The sequence below is a fragment of the Mauremys reevesii genome, linkage group 20, assembly GCF_016161935.1.
Source record: "Mauremys reevesii isolate NIE-2019 linkage group 20, ASM1616193v1, whole genome shotgun sequence".
In the NCBI taxonomy this organism is placed as follows: Eukaryota; Metazoa; Chordata; order Testudines; family Geoemydidae; genus Mauremys; species Mauremys reevesii.
Genome location: NC_052642.1, coordinates 20,530,259 through 20,555,431, shown reverse-complemented (window position 1 = coordinate 20,555,431; position 25,173 = coordinate 20,530,259). Strand labels below are relative to the sequence as shown.

General features: G+C 48.5%; 1 protein-coding gene across 2 annotated transcripts in view; it reads left to right on the top strand.

The window, feature by feature from the left end:
• The window catches only part of DOC2B (double C2 domain beta), a 159,779-nt gene that overhangs the window by 33,672 nt on the left and 100,934 nt on the right, over nucleotides 1-25,173 (top strand). Inside the window, exon 1 of one of the 2 annotated variants that reach the window (XM_039508364.1) lies at nucleotides 3,299-3,753. The exons of the other annotated variant lie outside the window; for it this stretch is intronic. Coding sequence (XP_039364298.1) covers nucleotides 3,423-3,753 — 331 coding nt within the window. The 5' untranslated portion in view covers nucleotides 3,299-3,422. Of the gene's footprint in view, nucleotides 1-3,298; nucleotides 3,754-25,173 lie in introns of those variants that run through there. 2 annotated transcript variants of the gene reach the window in all.

Sequence of the window (25,173 nt, the reverse complement as noted above, 5' to 3'; positions counted from 1 at the left end):
GGCAGGGATGGTCTCTGGGCTCTGTGTTTGTATAGAGCGTAGCACAATGAGGCCTGCTCCATGACTGGGGCTCCCACGTGCTACAGCAATACAAATAAGAATAACAGCCTTGTAAGGTATTTCCAGTACTTTTCAGATGAAGAAACTAAGGTACAGAGATTTTAAGAGACTTGTCCAAGATCACAGACTGAGCCAGTGGCAGAGGCTTTGATTTGGGAAAGCACGTGTGCTTAAATCCATCTCCATTCAGGATAACACTTCACTTTAAAGTTAAGCATGTGCTGAATTGCTGTGCTGAATTGGTGCCAGAGTTGGAGAGATGACTGACTCCCAGTCCTCTGCTTACTAGAGGACCTCTTTGCTTTGGATATCTGCACATCGATCAATGACTGGATCTGAAATTAGTTGCTGAACCTTGCTTTTGCTTAGTGTCACTCTGAGGAGCGATACAAGTTGCTGACCTGCAAGTCCCTGTGTACTGAGCTGGTGCTGTAATTGCCAACAATATACACCACTGGGGGAGACAGCTGTACATTAGGGTTGATGGACTTACTTCTCCATCATTGGGTTACAGCTTTGATGTCAATTTCGCTTTGGTCAATTTCACCTTCTCAAAGGGATAAAGGTCCCCCTCCCCCACTCTTCCCAGGATGGGATCTCTCTCAATGCAATAGGATCAGGGAGTGTCTGTGCTGAGAGTCTTTCCTTTACTGAAGAGTTGTCAGGCTGCTGAAGCCATCCCTGTAATATTTAAATGATCACGTATCTTCCTCCCTTTAGGAAGGGAACATTCACCCCTCTCAGTAAAGAAAGAGGGTCTGTGCAGTACGGTAGCAGTGAATCATGCTGCTGGAGCTAGGGGTCAAATAATGTTACTTTCCAGGCATTAGACAGACGGTGGGAATTAAAAGCTTTACCTGGAAACTGGCTCTGTATCCCCAAGCCTGCTTTTGTCTCCTGGCCCAATTAATACCTCTCACTATTTTTGTGTCTCTACCTACTGTATTGTTGGCTTGTCAGCATGTGTGTAGGTCAGGTCTGCTACCTGATTATGTAGCCAGCCTAATCCACACTCAAAGAAGCACATGGCAAATCTGGTTGAGTACAGTACTCTAGTATAATCCTGTATGCTACAGCCTGGACATTCCAGCCTGTGTAAGTGGGGCCGAGGGAGCGAAATGCTAGGGGATGAGTTGTTTGGTAGGAAGAGTTTATTGTAAATAATCCTGTACTTTGGTTTGCAGGTCATAAGGTCTGAGCCTAAGCACATTAAGATAAATGGAAAGACTCCCATTGACTTCAACAGGCTTTGAATCAGTCCCATAGACAACAGATCTCTTAGGTTATCGAGGCAGTTTCCAGCAAGAGATTTTTCTAATAGTTTGTCCAGCCCGGTTCTAAAGGCCCCCAGCACAGGGCTCCCACCCTTTCCCTCTGGGAGACAATCCCATAATGTAGTAGAGCTGGGAATAGTTAACCTCAACTTCCCTTTTCTTAATTTGATCCCACTCCTACTTCCACCCTCTTTGCAGAACCCCATCCTAGCCATGGTGCTGTTCACACCCTTCCAATCGTGGTGGGTAGTGACAGTCCTATCATGCTTAGGGCTCGATGCTGACCACCTCCTCAGAGTTTTTGAGCACCTCCTCTGCTGCTTCTCCTGGGAGCTTGGGAGTCCCCCATTTGGCCCCTGATCCTGGCATTGCCAAGTGGGTTAGACTTCCAAGAATCATAAATTTACTACTCTAGGTTACATAGAGATATAGGATGGCCTCCTGGTTAAGGTTAAGCTAGAGGCTTGGTGTGTCAGGTTGGGCCAGTCATTCACCTTTGTGGTGTCTGTTCCCCATTTGTAAAATCTTCCCTTTCTTGTCTATTTGGAAGGTAAGCTCTGTGAGAAAGCACTGAGAATAAGGGGGCATTAATAATACAAATAATGATTATTTGGGCTTTATATATATATATATATATATAATGAATGAGAGAATAGCTGCATTTTCTAGACCTCAGGCCTAATTCTGTCTGAAGTCCGAAAGCAGCTCACATGCTGCCCCCAGAAATGGGCGCTGGAGAAATGAATACATACTGCCAGAACCAAGCCTAGAAGCAAATCCCCTTCCTGCTGTTTGTAATGTTCCTGTAGTGTGACCTTGTCCGTCTGGCCCCCAGTCATAGGGGGTCTCAGTCTAAATCCCTTAAACACACAGTCTGTATCTCAGGCTTCCATGTGGACCGTGGCCAACTGGGAATGATCATATTCTGAGTCTCATAGCAGTGCAGGAACAGCAGTTGCAGCCCAGGCTGTGTTACCCTTAGGGTAGGAACCAAAGGGCAGCATTGATTTCTTTGCCCTGAAACCACAAACCATCTCAGTGCTGCAGGCCAGAACAGGGAAGAGGGGAAACCCCCCAGAGAGCAGGCGATGGGGGCAAGGAGGGGAAGTTCTGATGTCATCCCCAAAGCATCAGCTAGGTGGGAACAAGGGAGGTTTGGCTGTTTCAGGAGAGGGAGAGGCTCACACTTGTAGCAGATCAGTTAGGCTTTGGGGGCGCTGTTTGCCCTGTGACTCCAGGACAATCCTGAACGCTTCTCCCCCGCCGCCTGAAAGCTGAATTGTTCAGTAGGCAGAACGGCGGAGCTGTTTCACGGGGTGTCAGGGCACTTACCCCGCAGGGCCTGTCTGAAGGTGTGTCTAGGCGCCCAGCCCAGGGCAGGCCTGCAGGGACCACCCTCCCTCTGGGGCCTTGGGAAAATCAGGGCTTCTCTGGCTCAGCGGCCGGGGGCTGCTCTGGGGTTTCCCTTCAGGCTCCCGGTGCCTCTCCTAGGTGCTGGGGCGGCAAGAGGGGCGCGAAGGGCTCCTGCCCCGCGCTGCCCGGACCGGCTCCGGAGCGGGGCTCCAGGCGGACGCTCCCGCTGCTGCCGAGCCCGGGCCAGGGGGCTGCGTCCCAAGTGGGCTGAAGCCTCCCCGCGTGTTGGCAGCGCCGGCTCAGCCCCAGTCCCCCCGGCCGCAGGGGAAGGCGGGGCAGGACTGCTCCAGCCCGGGCTCCGCCGGGCGCGGGAAGGGGCGTTCACGGCGCTGGCGCGTGGGGAGCCGAGGCCGAGCCCCCCGGGGGGGGGGGGCGGGCTGCACACCTGCCCCGGCCCGCATTCCGGTGCAGCGCTTGGCGGCGAGCCGGTGACATCACCCGCGTGCCCCCCCCTCCCCTCACACACACACCCCGCCTCGGAGCCGGCTCCCGCTCCCCGCGCGCGCGGGCGCTGTCTGCCAGGGCGGCCGGCGGCAGCGGCGGTGCGCGGCGAGGCTGGCAGGGGCGAGAGCGCCCGCCCGAGCTGCCCCCGAGAGCCCGCCCGGCCGCCTCTCCTCAGCCGCCGCCGCCGCTCGCCGGGGGGCGCGTCCCGCCCGCCCGCTCGCAGCCGCCTGCATGACACTCCGCAAGGGGGAGAGAGCGACCATCAGCATCCAGGAGCACATGGCCATCGACGTCTGCCCCGGCCCCATCAAGCCCATCAAGCAGATCTCCGACTACTTCCCCCGCTTCCCGCGCGGCCTGCCCGCCGCCGCCAGCCGCCCCGCCGCCCCGCCGAGCCGCCCGCCCCTCAGCCCCGCCGAGCCGCCCCGCGACGAGGACGAGGACGTGGACCGGCTCTTCGGGGCGTACGGCGCCAGCGGCCCCGCCGAGCAGCCGGCCCCGCGCCCGGCCGAGGAGGAGGCGGCGGCGGCGGACGCCGAGGGCTACGAGTCCGACGACTGCAGTAAGTTGCCAAGTGGCCGGGCCCCGGGCTCGGAGCTCGCCTGGAGAGCCCCCGGCAGGGACCGCGCCGCCGCTGCCCCGGCCCCGGCCGCAAAGAGCCACCAGTTGCGGCGGCTCTGCCGGCTCGGGGCGGGGGCTTCGCGGCTCAGCTCGCCGGGGGGGGGGGGGGTCGGGCTCTCCAGGCTCGCGCGCCGGGGGTCTCTGTTCCCAAGGGGCCGCTGCCCAGTGAGTCTCCGGCCAGCCCCGCTCGTGCAGCTCCGGAGCGGGAGCCGCAGCGGGACGGGTTGAGCTCGCTGAGCGTCTCCCTTGCACAAGGCAGCGCTTTGTTACATGCGGGTGTTTGCGGCTAGATTAACCCCTCCCCACCCGCTTTGAGAGCCGTGGATGTTCCGCTGCGTTGAACGGGGCGGCTGGATCAGCAGCGACCTGTAGTTAATGAAGAGGGGCCCGATCCTGGCAGGTGTTGAAGCCCATGGGAGTTTCAGGATCAGGCCCAAAGTTTGAAACAAGGAGATGATTAGGGAAGCAGACTGGTTAAGAGCCGATATTGCCCGGCCGTGCTGAGCCTCGCTTCCAGGAAAGGAGGACCCCCGGGAAGCTGCAGATGCTTTTTAGGGTCCCGCATTGAGAAGGATGTGGTCTTCTCTTTGAGAAGGGTCACAGCCCTCTATTGTTGCTTCTATGCTTCCCTGCCTGTAGGTGGCTAAACTCAGGCTGCGGACATGTGAGCCAGATCCTGATCACCCCGGAGTAACTCCCCTGAAGTCTCTGCAGTTACCCTGGAAATTATACAGCCACTTCTGAGATCAGAATCTGCCTGGTATGAATCCAGAGATCCAAACTGCTGGCAAAGTGGCAGAATTGGGCTTTGGTGGCTCTGAGCATGTGTTAACCCCAAATTACTCTTTTCTGTCTTCGTGGCCTTGTAACCTGGGTTTGGTGGCACATGCCCTCTGCTTGGGCGCTGTCTTGCTGAACCATTCCAGTCTGCAAGTGACATAAGTGCAATATTCAGCTGAGCTTCCAGCCAAACTGTTAATAACAACTTTAGCTGGATTTGGGTTATTTGCTGCTCTAATTATCGGATCATCTTTGTTCATCCTGACAATAGAAATTGGAGCATTTAGTGGTGGGGGCAGAGATGCATGCAGGAGCAAAGTGCTCAGGGGCTCTGCATCTCTTGCCTTGGCTACTGGGAGATCAGCTGCTAGGATTTCAGGATTTTAGACTTTGGGCTCTAAAACCCACTTCCCACCCCCACTCAGTAGTCATTTGGCAGGACTAAGCCCATCCTGGTCCTTCCCATCGACACCATGGAATCAATTAAACTGGTTTCCAGTGGGCCAGCTGGTGTTTGTCTTGTTGCAGCTAAAGTTAAAAATATGTTTCTTACAGTATAACAGGTGGCAGCAAAACTGCTGATGCTGGTTTGCCAGATGTGGTTATTTTTCCACTAGTAAAGATGCAAGAACTAATAAGCTCTTCCTGCTTGCGACAGAGCAGTTAATGCTTGGTGGTTATTTGTATGACAGCAGCACCTAACTGACCCAGCTGAGTTCTGGGCCGCATTGTGGTAGGAACTCTACATACACACAGTAAGGAACAGCCCCTCCCCCTCAGAGTTTACAATCTAAATAGAAAAGACAGGTGAAGGAAGGATTATTATCCCTATTTAAGGGATTGGAAACTGAGGCACAGTGAGGTTGAGGGACTGGCCCAAGGTCCCGCACGAAGTCAGTGTCAGAGCCAGAATTTGGACACACAGCTCCTGAGTCTAAGTCCGGTGCCTTAACCTCACATCTCCACTGACTGATGCATGAATCTGGAATGCCCCTCTACACCTAGATTAATGTCTTGGCATAGAATAACAGTGATGATTTAGAAGCGTTGGTGCCTTTACTCCTGGAGCAGTAAGTCCTGTGAACAGGGTGTCCGTGCAAGATACAATACAGGGACCCTGGGGTTGCAAAGGTCAGAACCCTTCCCAGCTGATTGGACTTTCTACAGGCTTTTCCAGGGAAATAACATTACCACTGAAACAGCATCTCGCCAAGCCCTGAATGATCTGAGTGAAGAGATGTCAGGAATCGTCTACTCAGCCCAGCGGAGCAAGGTGACTGCCCCACATGGGCCTCGGTATCAAAAGCTTCCCTCCTGGCTTGTGAGATTCCTTGCTGACCATGACACAGCAATGCTAGTGATGCATCAGGTAGATACAGGCTGCTGATCACATCTTGCACTCAGCCTCTCTTGTTGAAATGCAAGTCTTGCCCTGCAGGAATCCTGCACGAACTCAGGGAAATGTCTATTACTAGACATTATCTCCTGCAGAGAGGATTCGCAGAGCTGTTCCTATGGCGGCACTTCTCACCTAGCTCCAAGGAAATACTCCCAATGATAGGTAACAGCTCTCGGCCTTTGCTGGGTACGAACTGTGGGTATTGGCACAGCCTGGAGGGGAAGGATGATGCTGTGGTAATGCCTGGTCAGGTGATGTGGCTCCAATGCTTGGCTTGGTCAGCGATTCACTGTGTGAGCTTAGGCAAGTCACTTCACTAATCTGTGCCTAAGTTTCCCTACCTGTAAAATGGGAATAATGAAATTTACCCACCCTTCAGCGGGTAGTAACTCCCTTCAGCCTTGTTCTGGAGTAGCCCAGAGTCTCCTTTCCAGTTCGATTACCTTCTCTAGCCTGATGTTAGTTCATCGCCGCCTTTCTTTTTTGCTCTTCTCAGTTTGACCATTCCCCTTTGACACTGGGGTGTTTCCCAACCCTGCCCCCCAATAGTTTCAGAGGTAACAGCAGGGGGATTGGAGGAGGCAGGAGGTGGCCAAGTGGATCAGAGCAAGTTGCTCCCCCCCCCACCACTAGATCTCTGTTGTAGAATCAGTTCAGAGAGAAGAGAGAAATGGAACAGACCTGTTCAGCCTTCTGGCCTGACCCCCAACTCTGCCACCAATATAGGAATGTCTCCAATGTGATCATAGAAAGTCATTCTAGAAGGAGCTGCTAGCTCCCACCTGGTCCATTCTCTGGACAGTGTGGGTTTGCTCCTTACAGTGGCGGTTCCAGCCCTCAGTCCAATCCCATTTTAAAACGCCATCAGTAATCTACTCTAACCTTCTATTTCCTAGACACCCCCTTCAAACCGTCTGCTTCTGTAGCAGGCAACTCCCCTCCTTCCAGAGGAGTGCAGCCTAAGGCAAACTCTTCCTGAGGTTGGGGGAGTTTTTTGCCTGAGTAAGAAGGGGAGAAAGACTGAGTAAGGACTCCACCAGGGTTTCAGCCCAGGAGGCAGAAGCCTTCAGTTACTCTCTTAAAAATGGCTACATCTCGTCTCCTTCCTAGAGATTCTTCTAAATCTCTAAAGGCTTAGAGAATGCAGGGAGAAAACCCGCTGTCTGCATCATTGCTTTTAAGAGCAGAACAGTGTGTTTAATTCTGGTGCTTTGCTAAATCAAAACCATAAGGAGCAAAGAGGAACGAGGATTCCTTCGAGGGAGTGATGCAGACACAAGGCTTAGGGGTGCAGAGAGAAACCCCCTGGGACTGGAGTTTCCAGCTGCCGGAGATGGTGCATGCGGGCCGGGACCTGCTGCACTGGGTCTTCTCCACCAGGAGAGAGGGGCCGAAGGCTCAGCCTGGGCTTTGCCCTTACTGGCAGAGAACAAGGAGGAATAGACCAGGGAGAGAGCCCCTAGAGGAGGGAGTAGACGCAGATTGCAGTGAAGGGGAATAGAACAGTGGCCTGGTTACAGCAGCTCTTCGGGGAGTTGTGGAAGATTTCGGAGGAGCTGAGGAAAACAACTCCAGTCCCCACAGACCAGCGAGGGAGAGGCGATAATCAGCCTGTTGATTGCTGGCTGCGAGAGCCGCAGTGAGCGAGCAGGACTGGAGGGGACCAGCGGAGTGGGTAATGAGGGGGAGATGTCATGGTTCTCCAGGAGAGATGGGAGTAGTGTGGAGCCAGCCCTTACCATCACATACACGACTGGAGATGCTGGTTGGGGCAGGGGGCACTTGCAAGGTCCTTTATAAAACTATAATGACTCTTGGTTCTTCTGCAATATCTGTTATCTCTGGATCACCAAGCGCTCTGCGAACAGGGGTGAAAGAAGCCTCACAAACCACTGACGGGGAAGTGGGCATGATCCCTGGCCTACAGACGGGGAGGCTGGGAAACAGAGAAGGGAACAGCAAAGCCCAGGCCATGTCTCCTGCCCCCTTGCCTTGTGCTCTGGCCACAGGGAAAAGTTGATGCAAAGGCAGGAGAAGCCAGTGAAGGGGCTGTGACTGAGAAATAAAGTCCCTGATGGATCAAAGGGATGAAGCCAGAAAGTTAAAGCCAAAGGAGAAATCTCTCCCAGTGGGGTAGTTGGTGGCACACCAGACCAGCTGGAGGGAGGAACAGCACTAGACAATTATACTCTGAGGGCCACAGAATTATTATTATAGCCTGTAGGAGCCCCAGTCATGGCCCAGGACCCCATTTTGCAATGGTAGGGGCTGTACAAACGCAGAGCACAAAGACAGTCTCTGCCCCAGACAGCTTACAAGAGATGGAAACAAACAGGGGAGCAAAGGAAAACATGGAAACAACATTGGTCAGCATGCTCAGCAGTGGGATCAGCACACCAACAGCCTAACATTGCCAAGAAGTGGGCTTTAAGCCTTGAGTGCAAATGCTGATTGTCATCAGTGGCCCTTCTATTGTCTGTCAGCCTAGGGGTGGAAGGGAGCCGTGAACTAGGAGTCAAGCAAGATTCTTTGGTTTCATCGCTGCTCTGAGCTTCCTTGTGACCTTGGATAAGTCACTCCAGCTCCCTGTGCCTATACTGTTTTGCAGAGATAATGATACTTCCCAGATGAGCTTGTGCATGTTTAGGGGGTGCTGTGTCCATCTCTCACTGTGAGGTATCAGTGTCAATGGAACATGCCGGATTTTTATTCCTGTAGTCAGGTTGCTTGCTATGCATGATTCAAAATCTGCCTGAGACTTTGAGAAGTACAACCCTTTGTTCCATTGAGTTTGTTTTCATCAGATGGTTTTCATTGTTCATAATTGAGCTGCTAATGAGGTGTCAAAGCACTTATGCAAATTGAGGAGAAGAAAGTTAGGGGGTAGTGACTGGAGGGGAGAAAAAAGGCAAACACCCAAAAAATCACAGTTTGGTGCATTTTATCGGCTCAGAAGTAACTGTAGCATAATGTCTTTTTGCTAGTTGGGAAGGAATGCACTATAGATTTATTGGAACATCATAGTTCTCTCATCTACTTCCCAGTAGCCTGCAACTTTCCAGTGAAACAAGTCTGTGTATTGCACCCATTACCATGGTGTATGGGCACCAACAGAAGTTTAGACAGCAAAACAGATCAAAAAACTATCTTCTACTCTGTTTCCTTTATAATACACTGCAAAGAGTGCATGTGCATGGATTTTATGATCAGATATTACTTATTGCTATAGTATTTGCTGTTCTTAGGGAAATTATGCCAGATCATCTTTCAGGGCTGCATTCACATTGTTACAGCTGTTGCTCATGTTTCCTTTTGCTGCACAATCAGCTCACTAGTCCAGAGTAATTGGTTATTCCCAGACGGTCTGTCAAACACTAATGATATCTTTGTTTACATATAAAGTAAGCCAATCTTAGCAGCATGGCGTCGTGTTTGGGGCATAGAGCTGGGAGCCAGGGAAACTGAGTTCTGTTTGTGACACCATCACTGACTGTCCGTGAATTCGGGCAAGTCCCTTATCCTCTGGCTGCTTCAGTTCCCCACCTGTAAAACAAGCATGATAATGCCTAGCTACCTTAGTAAAGTGCTTTGGGATCCTCTGACGAAAAGTGCCATACGAGTGCAATATAGGTGGGCATTATAGGAACGCTGTGACTCTCGGTATTGTTAAGGCAGGAGTCACCGGAGGGCACTGTTACACATAGTTTAATCATTCTTTTTCCACAGTGTGTGAGTGAGCATTTAGTTTTTGAAGAAGTGCTGTGGTGGTGTTAGTTCGTGATACGCTGGTCTTTGCCAGATACAAGCTGTGGCAGATACTGCCGAGTTTGCTCAGTACTTTATCTTTGAAGGCAGTTCTTGGGATGAGGTTGTTTCTTGGGAACATAGGCATTGGCAGGTGGGTTGAGATTTCTGGAAGAGGAGACGGACGCTGCTTGTGCCTGCCTCTGTCTCATGGTGGGTGTGTATGTGTAATCGAAGGAAATTACCTTTAGAATATACCCAAACTCCTCCAACAGGAAGCTGACCTGCAAGGCCCTGCAGAAGAATCCTGCTTCCGCGCAGCACAGCCGTGATAGTGTTATAAATATCAGCTGTAGGAAATGTTATTTCTAGCTCAGATCGCAGGCCTATCCTGATGTATTGCATCTTGTGACATCTGCTACAAGTGATTCACTGAGAGAGGTTTCTTAGGAAGACACTTATTTTGGTCGAAGAAAATCATTAAGCAGCCAAAGTCATAATGAAGATATTCACTACCAGCTGTTTAAAGGTGGTGATAAGAACAAAAGTACCAAGGGATGGAGAATTTACAGATGACATGGCAATGTTAGCAGACAACACAGAGTTGCTAATAAAGATGCTGGGAATAAGCAAGGGGGAGAAAACACATTTTGGAGATGATCAGGATATTTACATCCGCAAAGCAGCGCCTTAGCATATGTTGCTGCTGCTATTAATAACCTTTCATTTGTCTTTGCAATCCAGATTATGCAAAAAGAATATTTTTACTACACAAATTGCCATTGATTTCAACAGGTGTCTGGGTAATATTATAGTAATTTTATTTACACTGTATCAAGTCCAACTTGCCAGCAGCCCATAAAGTCAGTGGAGGTGTTTTATATGCACAAGTGAGACGCTAAATCCAAGGTCTAAGTGCATTAAAGAGCTTGTGACCCTTTTTTCAAGTAGAGAGGTGTTAAAGCTAGTGGGTTGGCCAGATTCCAGCTTGAGTAACCAACCAATCAGACCTGGAAGTCCCCTTGCAGTTTCGCTTGAGATATTTTACTGATTGAAAGGCATTTATATGGGATAAACTATTCTTCCTTACTACTTATCCTGAGACATAGTGCAGTGTTGCTGCATATTGTTGGAAAGCTGCCATGTTCCACACCAAGTGGTGGCTGCATTTCAGTGGTGGGGAATGTGATCTGTGCACATGTAGTTCACCAAGAGCTCTAATAGCCTGTGGCTGAGAGCTTTTCTTTGGGTGTAGGTGTCATTCCTTTCTGAGGCGTTCTTGCTGCAGTTTTCAGGGGGCATTTGTTGGCACTGTAGCTACTGTGAGAAGTGTTCAGCAAAACCGCTCAGAGGTGAATGGATTTTGGCTAAGCTAATCAGACTCTTTCCGGTAGAGAACTGTTATGCTGGGACCAGGCTGGAATTCCCATCTACCTGAGGTGCTTATTTCGCCCCCATTATCTTTGTGTCTGAGCACCTCACAATCTTTTTAATAATAATATATGGAGATATCCTATCTCCTAGAGCTGGAAGGGACCTTGAAAGGTCATCAAGTCCAGCCCCCTGCCTTCACTAGCAGGACCCAAGTACTGATTTTGCCCCAGATCCCTAAGTGGCCCCCTCAAGGATCTTGAATGCATTTCTCCTCTCAACACCTTGTGAGGTAGGGCAGTACTATTATCCCCAGTGTATAGAAGGGAACTGAGGCAGAGAGAGACTTGAGCCTGGTCCACACCTAAAACTTAGGTCGACCTAGTTATATTACTCAAGGCTGTGGAAAAATGTTATGCCCTGTGTGATGTAGTTAAGTCAACCTAAACTGCACTGTAGATGCAGCTAGGTTGATGGAAGAATTCTTCTGTCAACCTAGTTACCCCCTCTCAGAGGAGAAAAACCCCTTGTATCGACGTAGGCAGCATCTATGCCTGTAGTGTAGGCATATCCTTGCCAAAGGTCGCTCAGGAAGTTTGTGGTGGGCAAGGACTTGGGTCTCCTAAGTCATAGGCTAGTGCTTTCACCACTAGACCATTCTTCCTTTCTATGTACCAGCTACATCTTCTGTCTTGACATGTCCCCAGCTGGTTTACAATCCGTGAGCCAAACTCAGCCCCCAGAGAAACCAGGTGCTATTACCATGTAAGACAGTGGGAGTTACCTCCACTTACACCAGGGTTGAATTTGCCCCAGCACATCTGCTGTGTGAGCTAAGGCTAGGGTGACCAGATGTCCCAATTTTATAGGGACAATCCCGATATTTGGGGCTTTGTCTTATATAGGTGTCAATTACTCCCCACCCCCTATCCCGATTTGTCACCCTAGCTAAGACTGGAGTGTGGGGAAGCCTGATGTTATCTGCTTCCACAAAGTGGCAGGGGCGAGGGAGCAATCTAGCTGTGTCCTGTCTCCCCAATTCCGAATCCTCCTCCTGAGACCCCAGGAGGGGAGGCTCAGGTAGGATCTCCGGGGGCAGTCTGCACACAGTGCTCATGTCTGTCCAGCTGCCTCCTCCTGGCTGCTGCAAAGGTCTGAGCGCAGACGTGCCGCAGAAAAGAACCATATGGCCAGTAGCCTCAAGCTGTTCAGGCTAATGAATGGGCCACGTGGCAGCATCTTAATAATAGGCCTAGTTTTGCATGGACTGGCTCTTCCCACCCCCTGCAGTGTGCCATTTGTTAACCTTTTATCCCATCTCCTTCCGTGAGGGCTGTGCAGGAGACCAGTGCTCCAGACAAGCTCCTTTCCAAGGCAATTGCTAGTAGCAGCAGAGGCAGCCATGGGTCAGAAGGGATTCTTTAATCAAACTTGTTGACTGGAGATAATCATCTCCCAAGCCGTGGATTTTACTCCCATTGGCCATGAGCCAAAGCCTACTGGAGTCAATAGAAGATTCTCGCCAGCTTCAGGAAGCTTCCAGGCAGGCCTAGGCAATGCAGCTTCCTCCTTTCCCCCTTCTCAGCTTTTTGCACGTGCTCTTTGTTACGCATGCCTGCAGCGATTCATGGGTGATCATTAAGCATAGTGCTATATTTTATTAGTCCACCAAAAATAGCTATTAAATGGCATCTGTGTACACTGAGACCACAGCTGTGCTGCCAGCAAGATACTTCCCAAGGATCTGGTCTTCCAAATGCCACATCGGTCCGGTACTGGAAAGCAAAATGGCCAGGGTAGCAGGATGTGCACCCAGGAAGGAGAGTCACAGTTGTGATTGCGTCTGCCTGATGACCCTGCAGAGAGCTGGCGTTAATGGGAGTTGAGGGCACTACAGGAACAGGCCCTATGGGCTGCCAGGTGCTGAGTGCCCTCAACTCTCATTTGGCTTGTAGAGACTGAATTCCCACGGCAGCTCCTGGCAGACCAGTCACTTGGTTTGGTTTATATCAGCTTGTAGCTATCAAAGATTTCCTCCTCCCTACGTCTCTGCAGGATAATTTCCTCTCCTTTGCAGTTATTCTCTTGTTGCTCAGCAGTAAAACGCCATGGAAGGTAGGGCTTCAAAAGCATCTCTTCTGAGAGCGTCTCTTAATGCTGAGAAGAGGTGACCCCTGTGCACGGTGGCGAGCATCTCCTCTGGCCCCTTAGCAGCAGCACTGCTGTTGTACTGTGGTGGTGAGTCACACTGCATGTGTGCAGGGACCTCCACTTACCAGCTGCTCCATGACTGATCTGTTCACTCATCGCTCAGATATTCCAAAGCCCAAGTGCTTGCTAAGTTTTTCATCTTTATATTTAACACTAAAGGCAATTTTTTTGGTTGTTAATTGCAATGCTGAATTTCATTAAAAAGAGAGAGAGAGAGAAATTTGAAGGCCATTTCTAAATTGAAATTGCTGAAAGTGTAATTGCTCATGACATCAGGGACCATTTAGTACTGTAAAACATAATTGCGTCTCTGAACTGTTCTGAGCAGATAAGTGAACACTCCTAGTTTGAGAAGATAGAAGACCTAGGAGCACTCCATCATCTGGCTACACAAAGAATGGGCTCAGCGGGCAGGAGCCCGTCAGAGGTTCGACATTATCCTGGTCTGGAAAATGGAGAAATCGTCATTAAGCCTGTAGGCTTAAGTGTTTTTTGGGAAAACAAACAAACAAAAACAAAAATCTTCTGAGACAGGGGAACAGGTGGAAGCTTGAAGAGTTTTGTTACTTTCTCACTCCTGATTCCACTGAAGTCAACAGCAAAACGTCCTTCGTGGCTGAAAGGAGTAGAATCCGTTCCCATGGGCAGGAAAGGGCCCCTGCCTATGCGGTAAATGCTGCTCTCTCCTGTTTGCTTGAAGGCAATTGAAATGTTTCCTCCTGTACCCAAGAGCCTGCAGTCAGCCCGCCTTGGGCTCTGACCTTACCAGAGCTCACTAGCTCAGTGGGGTAAACCAGGGGCAATCCAGAGATGGGAGACCTGCATGGGCAGCCCAGGTGTTGCAGCAAGGGGAGGCTGGTAATCCAGTGGAGGGTCCTGTCCTCTGAATCCATGCGGACCCCATTCCCTAGGATAGTCTGTTTCAGCCTAACTCTTCTTCCCTTTGGACTCAATGCTGAAACTCACACTGACTTCAACAGGAGCAGTTAGACCAGTGATGAGTCCCACCTTAAGGCCCTGACTGCTTATGGTCATTAAGGTGTAGAGGGCACGCTCAGCACCTTGTAGGATCTGTCCCCAGAAGTCCTCTGTCACCTTTCACCAAGGCAGATGTGTTAGTTGCAGTGTCATATCCAAACTGTGTTCTCGCTCCTTTCCCCACCACGGACCCGCAGTGAGTAATGTGAGACCATGCAGTGCAGCGGTCACTGCTGGACGGGAGAGATCTCCCTTTATACTTCAGTCTGGAAAGGGCTTGGGCTTCCTGTCTGGATGAGAAGCACGATAGATGTCTAGGGTGTTACTGTTCTGACTGTAATCACAGCTGCTGTGGAGAGAGGAGTCAGGTCTTCAGTCATCACTAGTAAACTCTTGGGCTGGATTACACATAACTCCATTAACTTCCATGGATTTATTCCTGATTTACACCAATCCAAGCCAAGGAAAATCAGGCATTGCAGCTGTAAAAAATCTGTGGGTGTGCAATGGATATACTAATGCACCTACATGTCAGCTCGCAGCGTGCAGCTGATTCAGAATGTAGCATTATCTCACCCCCCAAAAGCCCTTGACGTGCTGTAATTAGATTACAAACAGAGGCAAGAGCGCCTGAGCCTCTACCTGCTGAAGAGATCTTTGCTAATACTTTGCTGAAATTGCAGTAAATTATCTCCATTCCTTCTGAGGAGTCATGTACTGACATTTTGCATGGGGCTCTAAATGCACAGCTTTACTTGTTGCTTTTTGAGGCCTTAAAAATTAGTTCCAATGCAGGGAGGAATTAAAGCAGCAGCAGCAGCAGAACAGGGACCCATCTTTTATAGTGCATTTGAAAACCCCCAGTTTCTGAAGAAGGTTACTGGACCTGTGCTTTCTCTGAGGGCGAGCTAATCCAGCCAATCCCCTCGCAGTCTTTTCATGGCTCCTGTGATCAGCCTGCCACAAAATCCATGAGCAGATTATCTTGGGAGCAGTAATGCTGATAAATGTAGGGACTTAAAGCTTACAGACTCCCTTGTAATTAGTTCTATAGCATTTTTTGGTACACACCTCCCTTCTCTCCACCACTCAACCTGGTGGGCTTTTCCCCCAATAGTTGTTAGTCCCTGAAACGTGACGCTTCATAGAAATGGGAGGGAACCCCTCTCAAGTAATAAATTCCTTCCCCATCAGTTGGAGCAAGACTGTTCCTTACAATTCCTTTGCTAAAGTTTGGTCCAGTCATCCAAACAATAGGGCTTCGTCTGCATCCCATCAGGGAACTATTCTACAGCTGAATAGATCTCACCATCAGGAACGTTTCACCTTTGCTGAATAGCCTCCCATTGCTTCTAATGTCAGCACCTTGCGCCAGGCTAAATAATTCTTCTTCCTTTGTGTCATGGACTCCCTGCAGATAGTCTGAGATGGTTCTAATATCCTCCTGCTGGTGCTGCTTAAGCCAAGTTACACCTATGCAAGTTCTTTCCATCTTTCCTAGGCAGTCAAGCGCTGTAGCCCTTTAATGGTTTCATTTGCTCTTCTCTGAACTCCCTTGTCTCTCTGGTAATGAGATACTCAGAACTAAACCCAGTATGATGCCTATCCATGTCCAGCTGGATGGCCAGGGTTAGCCAATCAGTTCAGCCCTATGAGGTGCCTGGTTAGCCGCTGTTTATCCTAGAGAAGGTTGAACCATGATGCTGCCAGTTGAGCGTGTAAAACATTTTGTTTGCATTGTTGTTGTCGCCGTATTGGTCCCAGGGTTCTGGAGACACAAGGTGGTGGGTGAGGTAATATCTTTTATTGGACCAACTTCTGTTGGTGAAAGAGACAAGCTTTTGTGCTGCACTGAGCTCTTCTTTGGCATTATACAGCAAGAGGGAACCTGATTTATATTGCAAGGGAGGCATTTTGGTCCCAAGATAGTAGAGGGCCTGTTTAATGTCTAGACTGAGGTGGGTCAGAACCGTTGCCCTTTCCCTTGGGATGCTCAAGATCCAGATCTCAATTCTGTGGCAATCTCTAGCTTGAATTGATTCTGGCAATATTCCAGTGCCCTTGCACCTTCTGACCTGTTGGCCTAGTGCAAGCTGTTTGAAAGAGCCCATGCATTCTGTCATCCCTTATAAACTGAGGCCCTAATAGCTTGGGAGACAAATAGAGATTTATCGTTGCATTTGCCTGTTCATTCAGAGGGTATAAATAGAAGCCGCCCGCCTCAGCCTCTCAGTCATCCAGCGTGCTGATAGGAAATGCCAGCAATAAACAGTTTCTCTGGACTTTGCCAATAATAGCCATATAAACACCTCATTGGCTGGTTGGTTCCAAAACAGATGAGAGGAATCTCAAGGCCAGGTTCTGAGATCCATTAGCATTTTATTCTACCCTGTAATAATTGTGTGGCCTGTTGAATTAATCCTAACGTCCAAGGACCGGCAATAAGAGAGACCATGTTCCTGTACACAGCTGATTTATTTCCCTTTTAAATCCTGTGTTAAATGCCAAACTTGGCTAGCACCTTCCCATCAATCTTTCCCATAGTTCATAGATGGAAAAAGGGTCAAACCCTGCTAATGAGTTCAGGTCTCCTAATGGTTATTTTATCATAGGAGCAGAATTATAATGTAATAATGTATCCTGGCTATTGTCTTGAGATTTCTAAGTGGCAGTTTTATAATTCCTTATGGAGGCCTGTTTTGTTTTATTTTAATTTTTTTATTTGAGGTCTGTATGTTTAAAGGTCAGTGCCAGGAATAGCCCAGAATTTTAAAAAATGTGTCTAGTAAGCAGTGTTTCTGGTCTAATTGCTGTCCTTTCATCTTTGAGAAACTTGCTTCTCAAATTAAAAGCACCATCCTAGTTTTCACCTCAAATGTGAAGTTTGGTAAGAATCGGGGAAAAAATAATAAAGCAAGCAAGAATTCTGCTTAGCTTCACTAACGGCCCCAGTCAAAGCCTACGTAGCCATTGGGAGTTTTTCCATTAGAGTTGATAGGCTTTGGACTCTAATTCTGTCCTCCGGAAATAGAGGAATCCTGCTGCAGGTCTGATATATGAAGGCCCATCACTTAAAGGTGACTTGCAAAAAAGGGGTGGAAATACTGAGGCTGAGTGCAGGTTGTGCATTGCCTGCTGCTTGTGTGTGGTGTAGGTAGTTTGGCTGTGAACGTTTGCACCATCTGCTCCCATTGCTGGGTTGGGAATATTTATAAGTGACTCCCTCAAGTGCATTTGCTGTCTCTTGGCTTTGAGTAGTTTGAGTGCAGAGGCATCTCAATTGTATTCTCTCGCATGAGATCTAAATTTGATGGCCTCTTCTGAGTCCTTATCAGAAATGCCAGCTATGATTTTGTCCCTAATGTGCTCACTTTTACTGGCCTCAAATTCCCAGACTTCCTCTAACTCCTAATAGACTTCTAACAAATGCTTTGGCTGATTCTCCGGGCTCTATACTGCACTGGTGAAAACAAGTCCTTTCCTGGATGACGGTATGTTTCAGCTGACAAAGCAACCACCAGACTTCTTAAGGACTGTCTCCCAGTCCCTCAGCTGTGTTTGCTCCTCAAGCACATAAGTGCTGAAAACGTACTCAGCTCCTCTACACAATGTATAAATGAGAGAGCTCACGGGGGAGCCACCTTTCTCTCTTCTGAGCTTGGTGGTCACCTGAAAGCATGTGTCATGCTGCTTCCATTCCGGCCATTCTGTGAGTCTGGTAAAGTTTAGACACTCCAGCTCAACAAATTTAGGGATCTTGTTTGTAGTCAAGAACACTCAGTCTTTCACAGGTTTACTTCTGGCACCATGTCATGATATATGGAATCCACATGTTTTCTGAAACAGCAGGTATTTATTAAAGAAAATAGCTACAGACACAAACAAACAGATACCCACATAGCTTGAGTTCCAGCTTTTTCTCCTTTGTTTATCAGGGACCACACCCTGCTTGGAACTCTGTTCAGCACACAGAGACCTCTAGAGGCTAAATAATATACTGCAAGTAAACATATAATTACAAGAACTGTCATCCTGTCCATTATAAAGTCCTTTTCTCAGGGCTTGTCTACACTACCTGCCAGATCGGTGGGCAGTGATCGATCCAGCGGGGGGGTTCATTTATCGCATCTAGTATAGGCGCTCTCCCATCAACTCCGGTACTCCACCAGAACGAGAAACGCATGTGGAGTTGACGGGAGAGCGTCAGCTGTTGACTTACCGCAGTGAAGACACGTAGCTGGAATTGCATATCTTAGATCGACCCCGTGTGGTAGTGTAGACAAGCCCTCAGAGAGATACCATTATAATTTTCTCCCAGGTGGGCTGCTGAGGGTGGAGGCATTAAGGGGTCTTTCACAGAGTCCTTCTCATGCGCACCTTTTAGAGCTGCACTCTCATATCCTTTCATGGGAATGGTCTGCATCTGGGGGGGAGGGTCTGGATCTTTAGCGTCAAGTTATGACCTAGGGAGGGGAGTTTGACTATTACCTCTCGGCACTCCCAAAATGTGGGGGCTGTGCTCCAGTCTGAGCCCCTCTGTAAATGAAGACTGCTGTGTTATTCCAGCCTTTGTGCGATGTTACCGTCATAGAAACCCCAGTAAAAAGGGGAAAATAGCCATCCAAAGACTAAACACATGCTTCATGGAGGATCCTTTAAATTAATTATACCAAAATGTTTTGGGGTCAGGCATATAAAATTCAGTAATTTCCTGTGGGTATACTAGCTCTTTGTGTCTTGACATGTGAGACAAGATGATAATGCATTTGCGCTCATCTGTTAAGAGCCCGAAACAAATACAACTGGATGTCACCAGACAGAGCTATAGCCACAGCCAGTGAAACAGGATAACTATCTTTAATTAACCTTCCAGGGACTTGTCTATGGTGGGTCCTTTCTCTCCCCCCCCCCCCCAACAAAGAGGATGCCGTATAAGTGGGGCTGGCTGTGTGGACTGCTGCAGACGTTTGACTTTGAGTAGCTGGGTAAAGGAGGCTTTGCAGTGAGTGGGAAGGGCTGTGGGAACCCCAGAGGAAACAACTGATTCAGCACCTGATATCAGGGAAGCCCAGCTAGAGAAATTGGGTATGGATGGGGAAGGAACACACAGACAGACAACTGGTGCTAATAAGGTGACTGGTATCTTGTGAATGCTTAAATACATTAGGTGGAACAGGTGAGCTGGATCTGTTGGGGTGAATGACTCTCACAGAAGGCAGAGAACTAGTGTAGCTCAGTGGGTGGCATATTAGGTTGGCAGAGAGGAGACCTAGGTTCTATTCCCAGCTCCACCACTCACCTGCTGCATCCTGGGGCATGTCACGTCAGCTCTCTGTGCTGCTGTTTCCTCTCCCACTCTTAGCCTGGCTTGTCCGTGTAGACTGTAAGCGCTTCCTGGGTGTCTGGGCAGCCCAATGGGATGCAGCTCTCAGCTGAGGCCTCTAACAGCTGTTCAATCTGAATGATAACATTTCTAGAGCAAAGGCTGTTTTTAGATTGTCACCTGTGCTCTGACATGGTCATTGTTAACAATGGGGGCATCTTAAAGCCACTAAAGTCAATGGAAAGACCCCCAGTGACTCCAGCGAGAGCTAGATCAGGCCCTAAAAGGTTCGGAGTCTGAGGATGATCTGCAGGCCAGTTTGACCTGTAACAAAGGTGCCAATATGGACAGCTGCCTCCCAGGAGCTGTGCTGAGACCTCTGACCAGCCTTGAGGTAAAAGGTTCCCTATCCCATTATCAATCACCACATAAGAGTTTGACTTTTAAGGCCAAGCACATTAGTTACGTGATAATACCTATCTCTCGTCTTCACCCAGCTTTTCATCTGGAGCCCTCAGAGCCCTTTACAAAAGAGGCTAGTATTATTAGCGCCATTTTACAGATGAGGAAACTGAGAGGTGAAGTGACTTGCCTAAGGTCTCCCAGCAGACCAGTGGCAGAGCAGAATAGAACCCAAGTCTCTGATTCCCAGTCCAGTGGTCTGTCCGCAAGGTCATGATGCCTCGTCTTAGAACTAACTGAATGGTGCAAAGGGGCTATAGGATGTAGACTGCAACTTGTCTGCTGACAAACTTTATGGAGCAGTAGTGCTGAATGGAGACAAACAAAAGTTTCAGTCCCCACTCTGCAGTAAGTGCCGATCTCATTAGTCATGACAAAGAGGAAGCCAGATTCTTCCACCAAAGAGAGAGGCCGCAGTTCTCAGTGCGCTTCACTTATTTATTAAAAGAAACGCAGAAACATATGAGCATCTGCTTCAGTGTTTTGGTTCCTTTAAATTTTGTCTGCCTTGCTGGAACTAGGATTTCTATGCTCCGGCAGCACCTGAGGGCGAAGAACCAATCATCCTCCCAGAATGACTCATTTCCTGGCCAAAATCAGGTTTCAAACCAAGCCTGTAATTTGTTTTTTAGATCACAGAATCCATCAGGCTAAAAGTTCCCTTCATGAGATTAAACTCTTCTAGCTGAGCTCAGGACAATCAGAATTCAGGGATCTCAGCAAATAAATGATTAAGGGGCCTTCTCAGCAAACACATGGAAATAAGCAAACTCCAATTCTGGGAGATTTCTTCAACACCTAAGGTGAACTGAAGACTTGTCAAGTTTGGCTGACTTGGCTTTAACAGCTGGGATAGTTGGCATTGGAAAATGGGAGCTGTGTGTCTCAATCTGCTGCTGGGATGCCGGTTTGTCATGGCGGAGTCAATTAATTATAGCCACAGCTTGGAGGGCTGCACAAGACTTGGATGGAGCCCACCGTTTTCTGGCATCTGAATAATAATGATCTTATGTTTCTATAACTCCTCATCTCCAGGATCCCAACATGCTTTACAAACTATATGCAGAGATCACTCACCTGCTCCTGAAATGCAGCCACCTGTAGTTGGCAGTGTGGCAATGTATGATATGGGGAAGTTAAACTCTCTAGATAATAACTAGACTCTATGGGCCAACTTCAGAAATAGTATGCTAGGTGATGTAATTTAGCCCTCATCCTGCTTTAACCTGCATCTTCTTCAAGCTCTCTGGTGTACGTTGTACTGATTTAGGGCTATTCTGCAGTAACAATTCTAGACAAACTCCCTGCATGGATACTCTATTCTGGAATAAAAGTGGGTTTGGAAGCACACTAATTATTCTGCAATTGAGGGTGGCTATAATTAGCTGAATCCTCCAAGGTAAACAGGCACCCCAGCAGCGAACTGAGACACATAGCTACCATTTTCCAATGCAAACTAGCCCAGACAAGGCTAGTCTTTTAGAAAGACATCTGATCTTGATTTAAAGACTTCAAGTGATGGAGAATCCACCACCTCCCTAATTTAATTGCTCTCCAATGGTTAATTACCCTCACTTAATAATGTGTGCCTTATTTCTAGCCTGAACTTGTCTAACTTCATCTTCCAGTCACTGAATCTTGTAATTTTATTGAAAATGCTTTGCATGTTTGTTTCGATTCTTTCCATTATTTGAAACCTATATGTGATGTTGAGGAGGGTGCTGTTACCTGGGAAACAGCCGTGGAATTCAATGTGTTGATTGGATGTGGTGTTAGATCAGAGGGTGGAGTTTGAAAGGGTAGATGTGCGTGTGCAATGCACAAACAAAACATGCCTGCTGGTGAGTTCATGTCCCTTTGAACTTGTGACCTGAAAGAAACTTTATTGAATTTGAGGGACTGCTGGCAGGCTCTGCTGTACTTTGGAAAATATTGTTAGAGGATGAGTGAAAGTGCTAGAATCCAGGACTTCATTTGGCTGGAGTAGGAGAGATGGTTCTTAGTGCTCTGAAGGACTATTTTAAAGGGACATCTTAGGATAACCACAGAATCCTAGAAATGTAGGACTGGAAGGGACTGTCACCTAGTCCAACCTCTGCCCTGAGGCAAGACCAAGTAAACCTAGACCATTCTTGACAATGTATAACCTGTTCTTAAAAGCCTCCAATAATGGGGATTCCACAACCTCCCTTGGAAGCCTGTTCCAGTGCGTCTATCCTTAGAGTCAGAAAGCTTGTTTCCTAATATCTAATTTTAATTCCCCCTGCAGCAGATTAAGCCAATTACTACATGTTCTATACGTATTGTAAAGGACAAATGTCCAGCTCTGGGTTAGTGACAATCCATCAGATCATCCGAAGAGAAAGGAATTTAAAAATCCAATTTGCTTTTCACCAATCATGCTGTTTGTTTGCTGTTTTTTGCATTCTGCTCATCTGGGACCATGAAACTGGGCCAGTCATTGTCACTTTGGTTTCCTGTCAGCTTGACTTTCATGTTCTTATGCACTTTACTGGTGCTGCAGTGTCTTAGTTGCAGGTACTGCAGGTGAATGTTGATTTGTTAAATAAAAACATAATATATTTTAATTTAATCCCAAAAATATTTATATCTTTTTCAAGTTTCGTTTTAAATTGGGGCCCAGCAGGATGTGAGAATAGTGCCCATTGGCGGATCATTTGGCCAGAGGGGTTAATATACAAATGTGCATTCTGTTTATGCCAGGAATGATGGAAATTACAGCAGGTGTGTGGAGCAGTTATTTCAGCCTACTGTGGAGTTATTTCCAGCATATGTATTGTGGGAACAGATCTGATCCTACGTACATGGACAGTCAGTGAATGGACAGGATGATATTTCAAGGCATGGTCTCTGGTGCAGAGCATCCTTTAACTTACCAAGATGGGAAATAGTCAGTTTGGTTCTCTTAACAGAGTGGCTCGGCGGAATTTCAAGTCCATTTTAATAGGTTGCTTGCCTCTCATGTGGGGAAATGCCAGACTCCTCCTGACTGCAGATTATTTATTGGAGCTCTGTTTGCTTGGAGCCTCATGGTGTTGCAAAGATTCCTGGCAGCAGGTGCATGTTTAAGACCAAGAGGGGCACATTTCAGCTTGAGGCAATGGACACTGCTGCCCACAGTGCACCTGCCTCTGTCCTATTAAGAACAACCACCGCACTGAGTGGCACTCACAGCAGTGCTAATTATTGTGCATCTGGAGCCATTAAAACCTGCAATAGCAAATGACGCTACGGCAGGGCCACGCGCTGTTTGTTCCTTCAGGGCAAAAGGTATAATACTAAGAGCAGGAATGAATTCCTCTCTCCTGGCTCAGCAGCCATCTCTCTCTCTCTTTCTAATCTCTCATCTGTGTTGTGTCCCTCTGACGATTCAGGAGCAGTATTGATGGTAATCTCCACTCTTCATTTACCAAGGGAACGGTGCCTATAGCCGCAGTGTGGGTCACCTCCTCCTCCAGAGGGTGTAAATCAGGGGGTAATGGGGTTGGGACGGGGTATTCGGGGCTCCAACATGGGAGACAGAACATCCTTGGAAAGGGAAAAGGTATTCGTTATCGTACAGTGCAGTTCTGCTTTAAAATAATAGCCAGGGGTGTATTGTTACCTGGTGTGTGGCAGGGATGGGGCAGGCCAGTGAGCCAAATCTGTGGCAGTCTTCTCTAGCTTAAGGGGTAGAGACTTGTGTGTTTGGAGCAGAAGAAGCTGGGTTGGAATCCTGGCTCCCCAGGAGAGTGTGTGGCTTATTCAGTAGCTGCATCTGTTGCATGCAGCAGACGGATGTGCTGTGTGAAATTCTTTCTTGTGTTCTGCAGTCTAGACAGTCGTAAAGATACTTGTGGCTTTGAAATCGATGAGGCTATCAGGTTAGCTGGAATTCTGTGGAGACACAAGCACAGATTCCAGCAGTGCTGGCTCAGCCCTTCATCTTTCCACGAGAGATGAAGTGAGCACTCGGCAAACGGTGTGTATGGCCTTCTGAGGGGACCTTGCAGAGTGAGGTCCTTTCAGTCAGGATCCCCCCTTCACCCCAGAGGTGGTTGCATTTCAATGTTAGTGGCTCTGGGATGCCTTTGTGGGCACCGTAAGCTGTAATGACTGTTGCACCTGAACAGTTCTTAGGCTCGATGGCAGGCAGTGAACTGTACCAAGGGGGCGGTGGTTGTGCAGTGTGCATGCACAATTACTTTGTTGCACTAATGGCTCTCAGTTCTTGCTGTTTCGGCAAGCTGAACTACACACAAGCCCCCACTTCACCTCGCCCCAGTTGCATCAGGATGGAGTGAAAGATGCTGGCATCCAGGCAGGATGTACATGAAACTTAGCTGCAGTTGTGGGGAAAAAGCCTCCATGTGGAGCCTCGTATTTGGCACACAAGGTACGGAGAGAAGTAGACTTTCCATCTTAGGGTGAGAGTCAGGAGTGTGGGGTAACACTGGATAGACTTCTTTAAAAGAATTTGGGACCAAATTCTTTGCTGGTGTAAACTGAAACCAGTGGAGCTACATCACCTCACATCAGCCAGCAGAGAACTGGGCCCATGAAATTTTATATTTGCTGATGACGTTGACATGACAATCAAGTAAAGAAACAGAGACGGGGATGTGTCAGCGTCCATGTTGATAGCTGTAGGGTACGAAGCCTACAACCTGCCTGAAAAAGGGCACGAGAATGCAAATGTTTCCAAAGAGAATGAACAAGAGGCTCTACATAAACAACCATCTGGGTGACCCTATGTAAACACACCACGGTGCTCTCTCAAGGATTACAGGCTCAGTTCCCCTGAAAAGCAGGCTGTGAGCAACCAGCTTGGGGGATCAAACCTGCATCTCCCATGTGGCACTACGGAGCAGTGCGGCTAAGCCAGCCCATCTGGCTCTGACTTGTTTTAAAGGAGCAGCGGTGTAAATAATACCAAGCCAAACACCCTCTACAATTTCCACAGGTGCTGAAATCCGGATGGCATCCTCCTGCTCATCCGGCTGGAGCTCTGAATGGAACGCTGATTTCCTTTGTGCCCTCGGACCCGCCTAGGCTCCAAACCAAGGCACCACACAGAGTCAGAGTGTAAAAAC